Below are 21559 nucleotides of genomic sequence, written 5' to 3' on the forward strand. Positions count from 1 at the left end.
GCAATTTAATAAAATTCCCCTTTAAATCAATGAAAACCATTTAATGCAGATTACAATTTTGGATAGATAAATTTTCATGAAGAAATATTGGGCCAGAGGAGCACGGAAACTAGAAGGAAGGAAAATTTCTTTGATAATATTGATAAAGTATGCTTTAGCTCTGAAGTCTAGAAAGCTACCTCATGCATTTATTTTGTATGCAAGTAAGACAAGATTAAATTGCCAAAGCAAAGTTAACAACGGAATTTCAATAGCATCAGCTCAGTGAACAGTTATGTATTGACAACTGAATCAACAACCAGAACCGCATCTGACGAATCCCAACTCCATACTCCTACTAATTGTAACCATTTTTTCTTAAAAGTCCTCATGCAAATGAGTTGTTTGTAGCATTATGGTAAAAGATTACTGAAAGTTTTTTTGGTTTTTGTTTTCTTCTTTTTTCCTGAAGTTTATTGGAAAGCAGGTCAACAAAAGAGGTGAATGCGAGTAGTTCCTATTACCATTTCTAGTATACTGTAAAAACAAACTCTGAAGCTGCGACAATGGAGGTTCAGGCTGGATATCTCAGGAAAAGCTTCTTCACCAAGATGGGGGTCAGGCACTGGAACAGCCTGCCCAGGGAAGTGGTCATGGGATTAAGCTTGCCAGAGATCAGAAAGCATCTGGACATTATTTTAGCCATGCAGTCCGATTTTGGGGTGATCCTCTGTGGAGCCAGGAGTTAGACTCAATAATCGTTATGGGTTATCATTATCACTATTATGGTGTCAGACAAAATCACAAAGATACTATCTGTTTAACTGAAACTGTCAAGAAAGCATGCCTTGGGAACTTTGCCTTTTACTGTGTTGTATGATATCAGTAGTCAGTGGATAATTGACTTCTGTCACATGGTACATTAAACATAGAAAAATGCCTTAATGGATGGGAATAGACCATACCACCACAGTTCAGCATAACTGTTTCACCTAAAATTCCACCCCACTATCCAGGCACTGTGATGAAAAACTGCTCCATATTAACTATTAGGCAGATACCAATATACCAGTACCAACTAGAACAATTCCCATATCCAGAAATATTCTTATAATTAGATTTCCACTCAGAAATAAATCTTCACAATGGAGCACACACTTAATCAGTAGTCTTCCACTGTAACTGAAGAATCTAGAACTACATGATATGCTACACATCTAATGATTTATATACATATGTACACATATACGTACTAAATTCTGAAACTCCTAAAGATTTACATCTTTACACATCTAAACAAAATAACATGCAAAGCTTAATCACTATGACCTTTTATTGCTCTAGAACGTAACACTCAGGACCTGGATAAATTTTTACAATGGCACTCAGGAGAAAGAAGGGGGTGGAAAATGAATGTGCACATGCACACATAAAGACAGATGCACTGCCACACATATCTAATGACAACAACCTCAAAGGCTAATTGAGCTACTGAGACTATTTACATTACTTTCTTTTTTTTTTTTTTACATTACATCCTTTTATTCCCCAAGCACTACCTATTTTAGATGATTCCATATACTGCTCCAAAAGTAGGTGGGCCAATACCCCACACCTGTTTTGGATACTCTAGCAGTGAGATAAAGAAAAAACTTTGTGCTCCAAATGGCTTGGTGTTGTATGGGATCAAAATGGTTTTTAGTGTGATCTCAGGATAGATCTAAGTTTGATCTGCTGCAGCAGATTCAATTTGCTGGCCTATTAGAAAGCCACTAGAAAACCATTTATGAAATCCACTCATGTCTACAATCTTTAATCTGTCTTTAGAAAACATACAGTAGGAAACTGTTGGAAATGTTGGAATGCCTTTGTCAATACAAGTTATAGCTCTTCTAAACACCAAATGTGTTGTATGGGATGCATAAAACTCTGAAAAGAAACAGATAAATCATCTCTCTCAGACAGAAATCAGTCATAAATTCAAAAGAAATCTTGTAAGATTATAAAAGGAGATAAATGGGAAATGGTACTGTTTGTGTATGATCAGTCACCGGTAGCCAAATTTAAGTGCCTCCTTGCAGAGGTAACAGCCATCAGTTCATTGACTAGTTGAGAATCAAACAACATTGCTCCCTGTTATGGATACAAGAGAGAGATTTTAGTGTTCTTCAATAATGGCATCTCTTCTAAGTTGTTATTTAAAAAAATCATAACCTGAATGAAAGAATGCTTGTCAGTTACAGACTCACTGGAGTGACAGTATTTTCTCTTTCCAGCAATAATCAAAGATAGTGAAGTTTTATCAGGAATAGAGGAACATAATGGGGAGAAGACTAAGAAATTTGCCCAGATTATGCCTCAGGGAAACCTTCCTACTGTTGCTAAGCTTTCTCTAACAGGAAGAGAGAAACCCAGGCTCACTTCAAGAATCATCTGCACCCCATTCTGTGGGATTAAATAGAACTTGGTCACAGTGCTCTTACTGAGTCTTTAGGAAGGGCTCATTAAAAACTCAGTTAACTCACTCTAAGGGACAGCAAGGAGAGCCAGCCCGTTACCCTAGAACATGCCCATAGACAGATTTCAGTGCCAGTCCTAAAACAATATATCTCAACATTCTGTATCAGTTCAGCACTACTTAGGCTCTGCTCATTCTTGTGGGACAATCTGGGCTGCTGGGTTCCACCAGCAGTAAATATACAAGGCAGGAACCCACAAGAAGAAGTAGGAAGAGATTAACACAGACTGAAAACTGAGAAGAATAAGTCATGAAATAGTAGGAATTTCCCTATTTGATACAGATCTGCCACATATAATATTACTTGAATGACGTGAGATAAAAATGTAATGTCTCCTACAAGATCCAGACCTGCTGCAGAGAGAATTGTACAATTCACAGGAATTGTAATAAAGTAAATTAAGCCAGGCTGTAGTTCAAGGAGAAAACATGGAAAAAATTTAGAAAATCTACTATTTTATCAGAAGAAGAAAGACATGCATGTTCTAAAGTCCACCAATTGAGGAAGTAGGCAATTTCCAATAGTATAGTATTTAACTTTAAAACTGTTCTAACTTGATTACAGCCCCAAAGCAATTTGCTCCTAGATAACTATTTATTATGGAACAAATCTAGGAATTACAGATAAGGACGAGCATGTATTTCAGGATTTCAAGGAATAACATTACAGAAGAAATTTCAAAAGAGCAGATGGAATATGGAACAATAGAGTCAGTAGGTAACTAAACTGGATGCATACAGAGAACAGTTGGACTGGGCTGTTTGAATTTGCTCTTTTGAATTTGTTTTGTTTCCTGAACACTTAGACCTGAATAACCATTGTTCTGAGCAGGATTGTAAATACATACCCACAACTGTCTTGTTGAAAGCACTTGAAGCTATAACTGGTCCAATCTTGGATGTGGCAGCTATTTCAGGATAGCGTTTGGAATTAATTACCAGTGAAGTGCATTCCAGTGGCAACAGGGAGTCTGCTTAGTTGTTTCTGTATCATCCACAAGAGCTGGGTATGACTATCGTCAACTTCTTATTTCCTCTAATCACCCACCTGCACAAATAGATTTTGGAACTGCTTCAAGCTTCTATAACTCTTGTAATACCAGGCAACTGTCTGGAAAAATATCTCTCATTAAATGCTAATGAGAGATGATGGGTGACTTCCACCATTTCCTGAGTAATCTTTTGAGACTGCCTCTGCAAGCTGCTGATGTCTAATTGAGCATTCAAAAACAATGCTACACAGTCGTCATATACTTTTTTTTTTTCTGAAATTTTGTTATTCTTGGCTGCTTTCAAATGTTTAAAAGGTTCACAGTGAAATGCTGCAAGGCTTAAGAAAGATATTTACTAGATGTCCATATTTGTTTCTTCTCAGCATGTAGCCTTGTTTCTGGAAGTTCAGTGGAAACCACAGGGCATGAGTAAAGGTGCCAAGTTTTTTTTTATTTATTTCAACATTCACTAAAAGACCAGTAGTCTCGTAAAACAAAACATCCTCGTACCCCCAGATAATCATACATAACAGGAATCTTCAAGCTTATTTTTAAGTTCCTGTCATCAGTGAGATGCCACTGAATGCTATTGCATGGATGCCTCATTATTTCACAAGGCTTGTTCTATAATCCGAAGAGAACATCAGAACAGCCATGCAGAGATGGCATTTTACTACTGCAAACACTACAGCTGCATTAGGCTTCATTTTCAAATTATCCCAAAATATAAACTGCAAATGTGATCAGAGTTAGTGCTCTCAAACCACTTAAATAATACTGATGATAGCAATATTCCCCAGGGATCAAGTTCAATTAATAGATAATTTAATCAGCCCTGAAGATAAACTGGCTTATATGCATCTATCTTTAATTGCAAGGAAATGTAATGTATAGACAAAATTTTATTTTGATAAGCTTCATCTCTTCTGAAGTATCAATTAGTAAAGCTTTCTAATAAAACATTGAAGTAACAAAGATAAGCAAACGTGTAAAGGCCAAAAAGCAGATTATATTTTGAAATGTCCAAATATTCAATATCCAAAGTTTGTAAATTTTTGAGTGACTCTCACTTGCTCTGGGATTTTCTCTCACTCTCACTTTGGCTCAACTCACACTCTGAAAATCTTACATTTTTGTATGTAATATAAATCTAAAGTATTTAGTTCCTAATTAGAAATGTATATTTTATCCAGTATAAGATAAGTGATTAAGATGGTTAAGTAGGAAGAAGTTATCCAGCAGGTAGTGTGCACTAGTGTTATACATAGTCACATTTCCTACTTATTCTGGTTCTCTTCATATCTAATTCTTACACAATGACAGGCAAATGTTTAGGTAAAACCAAAAGCAGAATTCACAGAATTCCTGTCAGTTTTACTGTCAGAACTTCTAACCATCATGAGCATAATGAACCACATTATTCCATGAGAATATAGAATCACAGAATCATAGAATGGTTTGGGTCGGAAGATGATCTAGTTCCAACGTCCCTGCTATAGGAAGGGACACCTCCCAGTAGACTCAGTTGCTCAAAGCCCCATCCAGCCTGGCCTTGAATGCCTCCAGGGAGACTGCATCCACAACCTCGCTGGGCAATATGAGTAACAAATTCATTCCAAAGTGTGTTTATAAGGCTGATATCTAGCAATATGGACAAGCAGTGGAAAAGCATATTTCTTAGTGTTTGCAAGGGCTTCACAAGGCATTCAGTACTTTTAAAGAAATTCATCAATGGCAGATCCTTGTTAAAGTTGTAACAGGTTGGATAAGAAAAACTGGAAGACACAGAATTTATCAGAAAAAAAATATTTGTTTGCTAATTTTACTTACAAAATAGGCACAGAATTTTCTCATTATTTTTCATCACAATGTAGGACAGAAAGAAATGCCGAAAAATAACAGAATTGCTGTGAGATAGAAATTTAGTTTCAGTTCCAGTACTGCTGGTAAGAAACTGATTTTACTTGTACTAAATGATTTAAATATCTTCAGCAGAGAGGGAGTCATATCTGAAAGTTAAGGGAATAGCTGGAGCAACAGTGGAGGGAGTATTTTTACTAACAGCTGCTTTTACTATCCTCATCCAAAAAAGATTATACTGTGTACAATGATATACTGTAATAAATAAAGAATATGAAGCCTTATCCTGGAGCAAAAACATATGAAGTGATCCTTCTGGAGACTTTTTCTCCTTTTTGAAAATAATAAAGCAACCAAGTGTGAAAACATTCTTTCTTATGTGTTCTTTCAAATCTGAAGTGTTTGAAGGTATACTGAGAAAAAAGGGAAAGACTATTTTGATATCCCATCTGCAGAAGGAAATGATTCCATTACCAGCTGCTAGTAAAGGTATGTTGTTATCTATACCTATGTGGATTGGCAGTGTCCCATCCTAGTTTGACATACAGCAATATCCTACATTTCTTGCACACTTCAAATTTCTTTTTTGAGATGGCCTGTACAAAAATGAAAATGGTATAAAAAAAATAAAAATGAAATCTCTGCAAAGTAATAGAAGGAAGCTTTTTGGCAGCAAGCTATATCTTGCCATCAGGACTAGGAGATGCAGAAAGGGAGACAGAAGTAGAGAAAATGATAGTAAATGATTTTTGTTTTTAATATAATGTAAAATAAAAACAGGAGGAAAAATCCTTTTTTTTCTTTTCTTTTTTTTTTTTTTTTCAGAATGTAACACTGATTACCTTCACGAGGAATTCATCTTTTTCTATTTTTTATCATCTCTGACACTAAACAAAACAAATATATCTGTCCATTATATACAAAAATGGATTGTTTTAGTAATTGCTTTATATTTTCACAAATATTGTTATTTTAACAACATTTAGGAAGCTATGCCAAGAGTTTCGCTTTCCAGATATACTGAAGTTATAGAAAAGTTTGCTTTAAAATTCATAAAACATATCAAAGATCTCAATATCTGTTAGCAAAGCCATCAAACTGACATATGAATGCAGTGCATAGCTAGTTCCAAATCTTTTGACAAATTATTTTCACTGTATAAAAACTGACTAAGCAAAACTGATTTTCCTGTGAAAATGTTTTATTTTCACGATATTTTCATCACAAATTATTCTTGGACTGGGACAGAACTCCTGGCTTTTGCTTGCAAAAAAGATTAATGGGAAAAAAAGACAAAGACTGCAAGGTAGGTATCACAGAAACCTATCTTTTGATTATTTAGATCTCAGGTCCTATGGGAGCTCAAACTTGTTCTTGAAGAGAGGAAGGGATTGAATGAATATATTTTGGCCTGACGTGGAGTTGGGATGCAGCTAGGATGGAAATATGCCCAATGCTGAAAAGCATTCTTATGTGCTAAGGTACAGATTCAGCCATTTACATAATAGTCTGGTACTTAATGTTCCCCCACATCCTCTTTAATATAGGCCACAGGAATAGCAGGGATCACTCAAGCTATTAGATCTAATCCCTAAACTGCAGGCGATTATATAATTGTGCTTCAAGGCACCTGTAGACTATGTATCTTCTATTCCCCATTCATAGCAAGTCACAAAGCACTGTCTAGTAAGCAGTATTCAACTTACAAACTTCAATAGAAAGTATCCAAAAAGCCTGAAAAAGTACAAGAAGAGCAGGACAGAATAGGAGCATTTTTAATGTCATAATTTTCTGCAACAGTTGAGAATGCCTAGATGATAAGATTTGTATATTACACTGTCTAATGATTAGTTGTTCAGAGTTTAACAGCTTTACCAGGGACACTGAGACCAAAACAGTGGAGAAATTCATCTGTAACAGAAGTGAGCTGAGCTCTTTGTGTGATTCAAGATGTGCCTGTGCTGTATTCCCAGTTTATGAAAAAAAAGTTTAGCTTTTTTTTTTAAATAGCATTTGAACTTTATGACATTGTAGATGCAAGCCCACTGTTTATTGAAGATTGAATATCTCAAATTTTAGGACTCAGTTTCATGCTAATGCAAAACAGGAGAACACGCAAACTCTTGAGGTTAACAGAATAAAAAATATGAAGTATAAGGTAGCAGCTTCCTTTCAGCTTCTAAATTGAATAAGATTCAATCTGACAAGGTTTTTAAAACTGAGTAAATTCAATTTGAAAAGGTTTGTAGAAAATTAAATTAAAGGCTTGTAGGAAATCACAGGTGCACCAGGTGACATATAATATGAGCTAACTGCCTACTGAAGATCTCCATGCAGTATTAAACCCATTACAGAAGCTCATATTTCCCTAGAACATGCCAGATGCACATAAAATGAAAACAATTTAAATGAGAAATATGAAGTTTTGCTATTACCACTAATGTTAGCAATTTAGTAAGTTTTATAGCATTATTTTTCCTCACATATCTGTTAAATCAGTATTATTCATAAGAAGGACAGTTACTTGTATTTGTTCAATTACAGAATAATCTAAAGAGCATTTTGAAGTGTAGGATTACTTACTAGAATGGAATATGTTCTATATGTCTATGCATATGTTGTCCCTGACTCAAACCTACTTGCAAAAAATGCTGGAACTAATAGATACTTAACAAAGAAAACATTGAAATCGTGATAAATAATATTTGCATACAGGTTTAAAGTGCAGAGTACTTCACATTAATTATGTCCCTTTGAATTATTGTCTTGATTTGAAAAAAATGGTTTTGTCTGACAGCATGCAATCAAGTGTATAATGAGATTGTTCTAGTTGGCAATCACACCAGGATGGATGGAACTCAGTGTTGGTCAGTACGTACACACTTTGTTGAGAAATGCTTTCAGCTCTCATTTCAAAAACTGTCCAAAACACCTGCAAAAGCTAAATTTTTTTAAGCTGTTCTTCAAAGAATAATGATAAAAAGAAATGAATCATGAGAAAATGCTCAGCATTTCCAAGCTGCAGCCTTTTTCTCTCATTTGCAGAAAAAATGTACACTAGTCCTTTGGAAAGTGAAACTGTATGAACACGTTGGACAGGTAGAGACCTATATGTAATATGACATTGAACTGTTCACGTGGTATCAGTCATCCCCATGTGCTTAACTTCAGAAACAACAGAGTATTTTTAATAAAATTCTATTGTAAGGATGTTATCAGAGATGTTATCCAGAGGAGAATATGATGGGAAGCAATTATCATAATTATATACTAAAAACCTCTTAGAAGGATGATAAGGTTGTAAAGGAAAGTACATTAAACCTGGAATATGTAAGAATTAAAGCGGCTTAATTCAGCCTCTTGTGCATATGCATTCTGAAGAAGTCTTTAATTATGATTATAATGCCTTTTTTTCCCCCACAAAAACCTCTGCTTCATCAAGGACATAAGTGGGGGAAATGGACACTGCAGCAAACCAACTTGCATACATTACTTCATAAAAGTGGAAGAAAAATAATATTATTTTTTTAAAAAAGCACAGAAATGTGAAATATTTTCCTTAAGTATCAAATAACTCACGTGAAAATATGTTTCCATTCAAAGGGAATGATGAATGAGAGCTACTAATGCTAAATTTCTTTTGTTCAACAGATCTATCTAATTTATATATAAAAGTTTATAAAGATCTGGTAGGAAGTATGCACAAATGGTGCTGTTTCTTAATAGGATTTGGATACTGGTAATGTTTGAGAAGATTAAAAGGAAAGTAATGGAAGAAGCTTAGTAGTTACATGCTTTGAACCCAGTATCAGGAATACAGAATAGATTATATGGACCACCATTAATAATAAATTAAAGGGGCACAGATCATGCAAATTAACATAGCTTCAGAGAAACCCTATCCTGTTAACTAACCTGTTTTTTAAATGAAATTATGTTTGTTTAATATAAGTAAATAGAGTTAGTCTGACATTTCCTTTCTAATATGTTTGGGTTAATATTACATTTGGATTATTAAAGTTTAGTAATGTGGTCTATGTTTGCAAATTAGGTAATTAGAAAAAGTTAGTACTGGTTGCAGAAGTATATGCTTGAGAAGCATCTATGGTATGTCAAACTCACTTGCTCTTACTTTTCAATCTACTCACATTGAAAAGGAAAAGGAAAGTAACACTTTTATCTATCTTTAATGGGAGGGTCAACAAGTCTCTCTAAACTTCATTTATCCCAATTTTTAACACAGCGTTTTGAAATTAAGAGTTTCTCACTTGAGTGGTGGGGAAATTTTTCTTATTGTCTAGTAAGGAAATTCTATGACAACAGAAGTTTGCCCACATATAAAACTGCTCTAATGTTTAAAACATATAATAACAAAGGAGATGATGTATAGAGACTTTTGGCTGTATCCGGTGAAATGGAGGACTGCTTAGAGTGGATGTAGACAGGGGATGAAAAATTTTTGAACTGTTTTACCATTCTATTTCTATTGGATATTTTATTAACACATCTACAAATTGACTTACACCCTAAAGAAACTAATTTAATTTTTCACTTGATCACATTGATGACATAAGAATTAACTTCTCAGGAGAAAGAATTTTCAGGCTGTCTCACTCATCTACCAAAAACTATCCAGGAGTAAAATGGGTCACAGCTTTCACATACTGTCAGAATGCAATTTCAGCAAAGTGGGTAACTAGGCAGAAGTCAGAGATGCATGCCACACTGGTGTCACTTCTGCATGGCTCTTGTTCATAACTGCTGAAAATGCATAGCTAAAGGTGGTGACTACATTGAAAAATAGTGTAGTGTAGCTGAGAATGTGCTCTATCAAGTAATGTCACTATGCTCTGCATGTGTTGTAGTTTCCATGGAAATAAATAGAAGGCATTACTTTCAAAGTGACCTATGTAGACATCAATATAGGACCAGAAACACAGATAAACTTTGCTTCTTTAAAAGATGTAGTAGTAAAAAAGTGAATATGAAGCATCCTAACAGTACTCCAAGGATTGTGATAAGAAAAACATAAAAGAATACAAAAATGTTATTAGGATGAAACAGAACTCCTGAGCTGACTGAATTTTGAGGATTTTTATTTGGAGAAAATAAAAAGTACTAATATCAATTATTTTTTTTATGGAAACAAAAATATTATGAATATCATGAAAGATAGAAGAAAACTAGTGCTTGCCAGAAAGTGTTTCAAAAAAATAAGCTTGTAATACCATGAAGGCCACAATAAAATTCTACTCTAATGGAACATTATTCACTTACATCCAACTCTCTTCCTCTTGAGTAAATACAGAACTTCTTGGATCCTGAATAAGTTAGACAGAAGATATCGATACTTTTGTTCCTACGTCCAAACACAATCAAACAAGATAACAGGCTAAAAAAATCTTTCTAACTTCAGAATAACTCCCTCAAAGTAAATGTAGATGATTTAAGATGAAGAATGTAATTCAGTAATTGAAATTACATCTTTGTGGCATTAAAAAAATATTGTAATAATATTTTCTGAAAGGTTCTGAAAACATTTGCATGGATAAAAAAAAACAAAATGGATTATCAAAGATTATTATATATTTTGTTCTTCAGTCAGCACTCTCTAACATTTACTAAAATGTCGCGTGAAATTAATTGCAAACATATGCTGGTGCATTAGATGAAAATGCTTTGGATCAGAAGTGGGCACTCTATACTGTGGCAGTACAAATGACAAATACGAAATGTGTCATCACTGAAACTCAGGAGACGGTTAGTACAGTTTTCAATACACTGTGTTCTAGTAAAAATTTACATCTTGAAGATCTGAATGTGATCTTTATATCTTCATAAATTAATCTGTTAAATAAATTGAGAAGTTCTGTACCATAGCCAAATTCTCTCCATATGGCTCAGATACAGGTTAAATGAAGAAAAATAAGAGTAGAGAAAAGGTACATACAGATATTACACTATGGTTGGGCATTAAATGCTATTATGAATAAGTCAATAACTCAAAAATACGGTTTATGAAAATTTCTCATTATTTTCAGTTTTCACTTTTAAAGGAAATTTGACTAATAATTGGCTAAAACAGGAAAAACTTTTTTTTTTTCAACTGGACTAAATATAACATTTAATTATTAGTAGTATAAAAAGTATCTTTTTTTAGGTTCATCTATTTCAGATTCTTTATAACTCTTATAGCTTCACTTTCCTATTCTTACCCAAAGAAAGGGAGGGTTATGAGGACACAGCGTGTAGAAATTATCTTCCAGATTTCAACAGAAATCAATACTGTAAACAGATGCATATGGATAGAAGTAAGGCAAAATAACACAAATATTCTGTGATACAGAGAACATCCACAGAAGACCTCACACAACACTTTTACCACCAACTGGAGTCCTCTAGCCACCATAGCAAGAGTATATCTGTAGACATGCATGTGTTAGATTAGGCAAAACTTCACAGAATTTAGCTAATTTCAGATAGCTGTAGGTCAACTTTTACATGCCACAGTTAATCTGATTCATAAGAGACTGCCTTCCTTATCATGCTCTTCCCTTTACAAAGCTAAAACAATCTTTATCATTCGGAGTATTTATACTGATAGACTGTAGTCATGTGTTTATGTGTACTTTATTCTGCTATCTCTGGTTTTAAAAGGATATTTAAATGAAACACAGCAACCATTCTGCTTGAGGTAATTTGGATAAGTGGACTTAAAAAAGGTTAGTGCATGATCTTTTAGATCCATTAATTTCAAAGTTATGATGTATGGATGACTCACATTAGTCCCTTTAATTGCCATTCCATAGCAGGCAAGCAGGAGATTTTATACATTTTGCAGTACAAAGGTTGCTTCCTATGGCCACTTTGCACTGGTTGCCATGCAGCTAGAAAATAACTGTGTAAAAGTGAAGGCGTACATTACACAAGAAAAGATGTGTTTGTTAAGTCTCACTCTGGAGAACTGAAAGGTCCAGATAGTCAGAACAGGTGCTGTGAAGATTAGTTGCTGAACGAATCAGAACTGATGACCTGACAAACATCAATTTTCCAAGCCAAGAATTTGATGACTTAGAAAACTGTGTAGAAGATTCAAATTTCAATTTTAATAACAGTGCTATCGCATCCAGGGTATTTTTTGATTCAGGTTTCTGAAGAGTAGTCCCCTAGCTACCTGTATGAGTTTGCTGATACTGTTATACAGCAAACGCAAGAATGAAAGCAGAGATGAACAGAAACACTGGCTGCAGATTTTCAGATTCACCATAGTGGCAGGAGGGGGAAGTCAGGCTGAGAAAACAGAAATAAACCCTTACGTTACAGTAAATAGGACAGCCTGGGGACAGTTACTACATTGTGACAATTCAATGATAAGAATTTGTTTATGAGACTATATGAATAAGACGCCATTAATTACAGATTTCTTATATTGCACGGTCCATTTTACAAACTACTGGTATTTAAGTGCAAACCAAGTAATTTTTCTAAGTATCACAAACATCGTGATTGACAACAGCAAGATTTCTCCGAAATATACTGAGATGGGTAGATGACCAGAATAGCCTTTACAAATTCACTTCCTTTCTGTTTCAGCTTCTTGCCTTGTGTTTGCCTGCTGCAGGCTAGTCTCTCTCACATCTAAGGACATTTTCATCCCCTTGACAGAAGCCCTATCTTAGATGCAACTGGGTAGGGTTGTACCAGAGCTATCTTTAAAACTGCTGACTGGGGAACCCTTGACGATGCAGTGGCTGAGAGCTCAGCATAAATGAAGCACCTAAGTATTTAACTTATTTCTTAAGTGGATTTCGCAACCCACATTGAGTTCTGCATTGCTGCAGCTGAACTATTTCCAGAGTTGAAGACAGCTCACTAAGGCCTGCTCAACTTGCAGCTTCTGTTAGGTATCTGGTAAAAGTAGGTCCCTGAACTAGAACTCCCTCATCCGAGGAAGGTTTTCATGCAGTATACGGATAGTAATGTCTTTTTCAGTTACCAAGATGCTGTATAGAAACCTCTGTTAATCTACATGGCTGAACTCCCCAGACGAGGTTGCTTTTTACCAACTTCACAAAAGTGTGAAAATTCCTCCCTATTTCATAATGATACTCAATGAGACCTAAGAATGATTTAACTAGTACTGAATATCAGTCATTATTGTTACAAATTTAGCACATAGACTGCCACTCAGATCCTTGGGGACCTTCTGCAGTAAAAATTACAGAGGCAGACTGGAAGAGATTTGAACATGTATGGTCACACTTAATCCAGTGAAAAAATTACTTTTTTTTTCCTTTTTAATGTAGTCCATATTTCATTTCATCCTATATTTCTGCCAAATAAAGTGGGTATGATACCAAGAGGCTTAGGGACAGAGGATGGTATAGCGTCCAAGGGTGTAAGTTAAGGCTACAAGTCTTCCACAGCACAGGTCCAAATACAGCATGGCCTAACTGATAAAAAAATAATATTGTATTCATGAGGATACTTGATGAAGTCTACTTTAGCATTGGAATTATCCTGTGCCCTGAGATTCAGACATTTATTAAGATTTTACACCTATCCAAGATGATGAATTTGTTGCTAATAGTTCACAAAATTTAATTACATCTGTAAGATCAAAAGGGCAATATTAATGTGTGCTTTATGAACTAATAAAATTTTATGGTTATTTTTCAAGGTTAAATATTCCCTCTGCAATTTTTTTTTTCTCTGAAAATTAGAATGAGTGGTAGAAATGCCTAGTTTAAGAAATGCTGATACTGCTCAGGAATAGCTTCACAGAAATATTAGCAAGATTGATCTGTGAATCAATTTATTCTGTGAAGCTGATTTTTTGAGATCTATTTACAAAATCTTAAATGCATATTTATATTTTACTTAGCAGAAAAAAGACGTGTCAAAGTTCAATACTTCAGATTATTCCTATCAAGTCTTAACTGCTAGCTTAAAAGTAGAGAAACTGTGGCAGAGATTCTATCTCACACTGCCAACCTTGTTCTAGCAATCTACTGCAGAAACAGAGAACAACTCTACATGAATTCAAACACATGGGCAGTCTTTTTTTTTTTTTTTTTTTAACAGTCCTAATGTGAAGCCATTGTTTTAGCTGTCAGCATAAACCAAAAATAAAATAATTCTTACTACGTAAACCTAATTTATGGCAAGCAATCAGACAGAAAATGCAGGATTTCAGAAATGGAAGTAACAAATCATTTCTTTTCTCTCCTGTTTTATTCTTTACACCTAACAATCATTTGCCATTTGGTCCACGGAGTGCTATTCTCTGCTAGTTCAGGAATAACATTCAGGAAATTTAAAATAATACAAAGAACTGCAGACCAGTCCCTCATTTTCCCCAGAAGATCAGAGAGAGTAGATTGCTGGTAAGTTGACTACTTCCAGCTTGGCAGGAGTTTACTGGCAGGGCAGATAATAGTTACAACATGCAGCTCTGAGGCTAGAAAGGCCAGCCAGAATGACCTCCCCTCTCAGTAAAGCAAAGAACTCAGTGACTGAGTTCAGCCAGTCACACTTACACTGGCATGAGGTAGTAATGCCCCAGACAGTGGAGAGAGTTCATCAGAGCATCCACCCACCTGGGGAAAGGAGACTGACAGATGCAATTTTATGTTCAAAAATGCTGCCTCATGATCTAAAATGAACACGTGGCATAGTACAGAAGTTTGGAAAAAAAAAAAAAGAGCATTATTGAAGTCAGCAACTCTCAGTGACATGAAAATAGGGAAATTCAGGGGAAAAAAAAAGGAGTGCAAATTAGATCCTTGTTTTAAATGAGTGATCTCTGCAATCATGCATAACTTATTTAAGCAGTAAATGTGCATGAAACTAAAGTGGCAGGCTGACATTCACATACGATTATGCATATTATTAAATAACTTAAAACCGTGAGTGATACGGCTGATTTCACTTAGGTCATCTCTAGTGTAAGATAACAGCCAACATGATTACAGATACAACTTACAAGCCATGCCAGTTAGATAATTACTGTATTTATAGCTTAAAATAAAATCACATTTCGGGATCTGCTCACCTATACAGCCAAATGTTCTTCCAAATAAAATGCCATGGAAAAGATCATAAAGGTATATGGAAAGATGAAGACAGAAAGAATTACCGTACATTTTTATTGCTAGCTTGACCCTGTTAGATATTACAGAGGTGATGGGTGCCCTCACAACTTCTTTGATTATTCTCTGGGCATCTGACACAATTTATTTTTAATCATCTGTTTTTTTGCATCTGGTTTTTATTTTGATTTTAACGGACTTTGAAAAATGTCTGTGTTCACCAGACAGCACATTTCTACAGCCTGGTGTTTTAACTAATGAAAAGTCTATCAGCATTTTTTCATGCTAATTACAGTGGAAAGCTCTGCAGTCGAGCCCCTTTACTATGAAAGAAGATAATGAATGCCCTCGGCCAATTTTTGGGGCTGTGGCAATGTACAGCAATCTTCCCATCACAGTAAGTATGTTTACGGTGATTAATCTAGCACTGAAGTCTGAAAACCAAGGGTAATCTGACATTTTCTTTCTATACTGAATGACAAATGATAACATTGTTAAGGACTGTTCTGTACAATCTGCTAATTTTTTATATAATGAAAGCCAAAAAATCAGCAAAGTAAAGTTTCAGTTACATGAGTAGTCATACTGATGTTTGGGTCAGATTCTAGTCTGTTTGGTGCACCTATACTGTAAGAATGTTACCGCATTTCATGCTACCTCTTCTATCATTGTTCGTCACACAGATCCCCTCAAGACTGTTACTGCCCAAATGTTTTGAAGAGGTGGGAGTTATGCTCCGCTCTACCTCAGATGGCAGAATCCAAAGCCGTGGCTTGATTTTCGGCCCTTATGTACTATGTCTGATATAGATCTCTCACTCTTCCAATTCCAATTCACCTGTGAAATCAAGAAGGTGCTTCCACTTAAGCAGAAAAGCAGAATATATAATGCAATATTAGTCAATAATCATCTGTCATTCTTGTGTATTTCCCAAATCATGATTCATAATCAAGATAGCAAAAGTCAAAAAGTCAACAGCCCATTTCAAATAGGTCTGTGTTGTTGAGAACTCTCATTTGTCAAAGCAGTCTCCCCATCCAATTACTTTCAGTGAAACTATTACATTCTGAAATTCCTGTACCAGGTGGTGACTAATGAAGAGTTCATATAAGGGTAAGGAAGAGACCATTTAATTTTGGAAAACAGAGTAAACAGAGTCCTTATAGATATCATTAATCTGACTCAGAGTAATGTTATTGTTTTATAATCACTGTGCCTCATTGCTGTTCAAACCTGTGTAATACAAATAGCAGCCTGCCAAATAGAAAAGATATTTCAGTATCATTTAATATTTCTATCAATTCTTTTTCGGTGTTTCATTTTCCAAAAGGGAGCAGATCTTCTCTTATGTAACATGGAATCATGGACTACTTTAAATTTTGAGGTACTTGTATAATGTTGTTGCTAAGCACTTAAGAAACAGAAATTAAGTTGGTAAATAGCTTACTGCAAATGACTAGGCTTAAAGAAATTCTATTTTTAATGCTGGTTTTTTTTTGCAGTCTTTGTTTATTTATCTATAAAATTATTTAAACCTCTGTTTTATCTTCTCTCCTACAGAATTTTGATATTAATCTTTATTCTGATATTAAGCTTTTATGGTTGTTTGATGAAAGCTATAATCATGCTGAGATAAGTAAATACAATATTTTATTCTTAAAAATATAAACAGGTGACATTCTATGCCTACTGCATTACACTTGCACCAAAGACTAGGTAAAAAATTATTTGGTGAGTTACCTGGTCTTGAGGAAGATACTCTTGCTATCTCTAGAGAACAAGGCTTTTTGGTCACTGCTATGTCTATCAAATCACAAAGACTGCTGTCATTTTCTGAAGGAACTGCATCCAGAGGTACAGAGGGTATACCTTCCAATGCATAACCTCTCTTCTTTGAATAAGATTCCTGAAATGCAAAAGAATAATTAGGTAAGAGAGAGATTGCTCAGGTGACAGGAAAAGAACCAGGTTCGGTAACCGGCTAGGAGGGTTTACCATTCAACAAGTTAAATATCACGTTCTGCCGAAATGCAGATTTTAACAGACTGGAATGATTATTTGCATGCTTGAACATTGATAACATTTCTTTTTGTTTGTTTAAATGTTATTTTAGTTGGAACAAAGTACACGTATATTTAAAGAAATACCTTTATTCAGAAAAAGCTGTATTTTGATGGCAAAATCCCAGGACGTAAAGATGAATTACTTCTGTATACTTGGATGAGCAGCAATAATCACACAAAGTCTCTTAACATTTATACATAGAGAGTATGTATCCCCACCATTAGGAAATTTTGAGGAAGGGAAAAATAAGGCATTAGCTGGAAGTTTTAGTGGTATACTGAACGGTCCCATCAAGCAGGCTGTCTGTTCTTTAGAACATTAAGAATATACCATCAAGTCTCAACAGCATTACTGGACTCACAACTTTTTTTTATCACAGCAGAAAGGAATTGTATAGACAATGACATAATCCTAAATATATAGGGCATATGGATCACTGGAAATGTCAAGCACTGTACTTAAATCAAGTATGATACAATAAAATAGATAGATACATAAAAGTAGAGGGGTTACCGGGAAAATGGTTAGAGTGTAAACCACGGACAAATAAGTTCTTATGAACTCTTTCCATAAAAAAGTAAATGTGACAATAGTACACCAAGCAGAACTTTAAGTTAGAATCAAAATAAAATTAATAATTAAATCATCTAGAATTCTATCAAATGAAAACTAACTGAAGATGTTAAGCATTAATTAGAAAGAGTGCATGTAGCAAAAAGGACAAACAGAAAGATCTCATTGCTGGAAGAAAGCAACATACTCTTCTGGTTGCTGTAACATTATGTGCTCTTCATTTTGCAGGCACTGAACATACCCGAGAAATTTTTAAGCTGTTAACCAATCCATGTTAAATGTTAGCAGATTACATAAAATCATCTTAAAGTATCAGGCATCAAGTAATGTGATTTTATTTTCTAAGACTGAAAGCTTCAGCAATCTTCTCAATAGTATCAGTTCTGTTGTCTCACCTCACCCACTGCAACATGCAGGAATTCTACAATAGTTCTACTACATATGTCCTAGATATTTCATCTCTACCAAAAAATCTTTTAAAAAAATACAATTCCATTTTAGTTGAGTAATCTTTACTTCTGAAATCAAAGTAATCTGATCTTAATTTAAAAAAATTAGAGATAATTCAATCTCAAATTTCTGTAAAAAGTTGAAGATGACGAATATAACTGAGTACCCACTATCATGAACTAAAAATTAGTTCTTTTTTGAAATTAAAATTTACAAAAGTAATATACTGTGCTGTGTACATTCAAATAAGTATTTAGTTGAAAAGATAAAGATGTATGCTCTACAGAATGAAGAGAAAAAGAGAGAAAGGTTGAAAGTGTGTGAGTCACTGGGAAAGTATAAGAGCTGACCATCCAATTACAATATAAATTAGATTATAATATAATAATCAGCAATATGAGGCTCAAGTTGCAGACAACAAGCCAGGGAAACACCATGCCTTTTACTCAAAGGCCTCTGGCAAACTGGGTCTCTTCTGAAAATACTTGATAGTCCAATATATCACATCTGTAATTAAAAACCCAGAAAAGAATAGAGAACAGAAAGGGAAAGAAAAAGGATGTGACTGTTGGCCAGCAGGACTGAACTTGCTTCTAAAAATATATATATACGGTGATTACAAGTGATAATTTATGTAGGTTGCTCCAAAAGTAACGCCTTCTATTTATTTCCATGGAAACTACAATAGATGCAAAAAGTGCAATAACATTACTTGATACAATAGATTCACAGCTACAAAATACTATTTTTGAACATAGTCACCACCATTAGCTGTACATTTGTGCCAGCAATGAACTCAAGCCTGCATGCTGAACTAGTAAAAATCTACACGAGTGGGAGTGATCCACTGTTGCCACTGCTGAAACCCACCAATCCTGCTCTCCTCACTTCCACTGTTTGGTCTCCAAAAATGTTCAGCAAGCGTCAGAGAATGTCAGTGGGTGCCATTTTTTCTGCATGGAGAACTTCAGTTCCACACCTTAGCTTTATACATACTTCCATGTCAGAAACCATTCTGTAAGATTGCTACTCTACTGTCAAGTGTTCCATGGCAACAAGATGTAATGGAATATTGTTGGGAGGGTTCAAACCTCTAATGCCATACCACCAACATCTGACTCTCACATTACAGGCCAACATAATAAAATAGGAGATATTATTTTTGAAGCAGCCCTCACACAAGTGAAAACGGTATTCCATAACAAGGGTGTATCTTCAAAAATTACAAGATTTTGAGTTAGGCCTTTTCTCTAAGTTTCTGCCAAGCTTTACCCTTCTAGATTCTCTTACTTTTCTTACAAGAATGAGTTTGAATGACAGATGCTCAAGCAGTATGGCATTAGCAGTGCATATAATTTTTTTTGTATTACCTGAGAACGGAAAAGGATAGATATTCTATAAGCATCTAATCTGAACTGACATTCTGTCAAGAAGAAATAATCTATCTGTAATGGAATTCTTTTTCATACTATCTATCTACCCTGCAGAAATCAGGTGAGTTGTTTACTATTTCCCTGGAACAGTGGACAACACACGTGAGTCAGACATGACTGCCAGATGAGCAATGGTAGAAAAAGAACTATTCTTACAGGATATACTGTTACAAATTATTTGCTACCATTCATCATTTCTCTGCAGTGGCAATTCATGTAGATAAGTTGTGCTTTAACAAATAATTATTAATTTCTTTATAACTTAAAAATTCTAAAACTATGAAGTTGAGTTGACCTCTTGAAGTCTAAGCTGTTTACATTTGAAGGCCACACTCAATCCTGTTATTTAAAAACTTATATCTCTATTTATGTAAGCCTCAATATCAATAAATGATGTCATTAAATATTAACTGCCATTACGACTTATGTGAAACACCTAGTGAGAATCATACAGATTAGAAAAAAAATAGTTATTTTAGTCTTGAGGATTTTTTTTTTTCTTTAGAAAATATGTGGAATATGTTTTCCCTAAGAATGTTTATACTTTAAAAGGTAATTTAAGAACACTGGTCTAGAAAGAGCTTAACTAATGGCCAGTTTCTATTAAAAATACCTTGGAGTGTTATTGATCCTAAATGCACTGCCAGCCTAAAGCTAGCATGAAACTGAGCAATGAGTGCATTTTCCATGTTTGTTATTTCTCAGTGTTTATAAACTGTAATACAATACAACACAAAAAAATTCTGAACTGTAACACAATACAATACAAAAAAATTCTGAAATTGGGACAGTTCATACGTCCCACAGTTCTTGATAAGTCACAAAGGCTGCTGAGATGAATCAGGAATTCATTCAAGAAAGAAGAGGCTTCTGATCAATGAATGAAGATAGGGATATTTTTTTAACACATGAGGTAGTGGGGAGAATGCCTGAACTAGAGCAATGCTGTGTGAGTTTGTCAAGATAACATACTGAGAATAAATCACTGAAAATATTTCCTGTGTCATCGTAACTTAAAACCACAATTAGATTGTGAAATATTTATTTTGACTTATTCTGTATTGAAACAAAACAGTAATATTACTGTAATTTTATGGCTATAAAAATTCTCTTTACCTATTTCAAATAATTTAACCAAAGCCATTTGTATAGTATCGTGTAATTAGAATCATTTTTCATGAATCAAACTATGATGAATGTTCCTTGTTATGACAGCTAGAAACATTTGGATATGTAATTTGTCACAGAATAGATAATAAGGTTCACTCCATGATATATTACAAAATTTGGAAAATCCCCAGTAATCTCATTTAAGGGTTATGACATTGGAGGATCTACTCTGGTTGCGCAAAGTATTAAAAATACAGATTTTAAAAGTAGTCTTGTTTACCCTCTTTGGAAGCATCTGAAATCACAGCTTTGCTGTTGTAGTACTACTAAATATTATCCAAAAGAATTTTTTCTGACCAGTACCTGGAACAGCCCTTGTGATACAGTTTCAGTAAGTTATCCCGAGAGCTGATAAAAATGTTTATTAAAAAAAAAGAAGTTTGTTTTCCTGTATATTCTTATTGTTAGAAATGTAAAATAAAGAATCAT

General features: G+C 34.6%; 1 protein-coding gene across 2 annotated transcripts in view; it reads right to left on the reverse strand.

Moving 5' to 3' along the window:
- The window catches only part of ANKS1B (ankyrin repeat and sterile alpha motif domain containing 1B), a 409696-nt gene that overhangs the window by 278089 nt on the left and 110048 nt on the right, over positions 1-21559 (reverse strand). For both annotated transcript variants that reach the window (XM_090140258.1, XM_090140254.1), the window contains exon 10: positions 17181-17346. In XM_090140258.1, coding sequence (XP_089996384.1) covers positions 17181-17346 — 166 coding nt within the window. The remainder of the gene's footprint in view (positions 1-17180; positions 17347-21559) is intronic.

This window comes from Phasianus colchicus, chromosome 1 (genome assembly GCF_987193195.1).
Source record: "Phasianus colchicus chromosome 1, bPhaCol1.hap1.1, whole genome shotgun sequence".
Classification (NCBI taxonomy): domain Eukaryota; kingdom Metazoa; phylum Chordata; class Aves; order Galliformes; family Phasianidae; genus Phasianus; species Phasianus colchicus.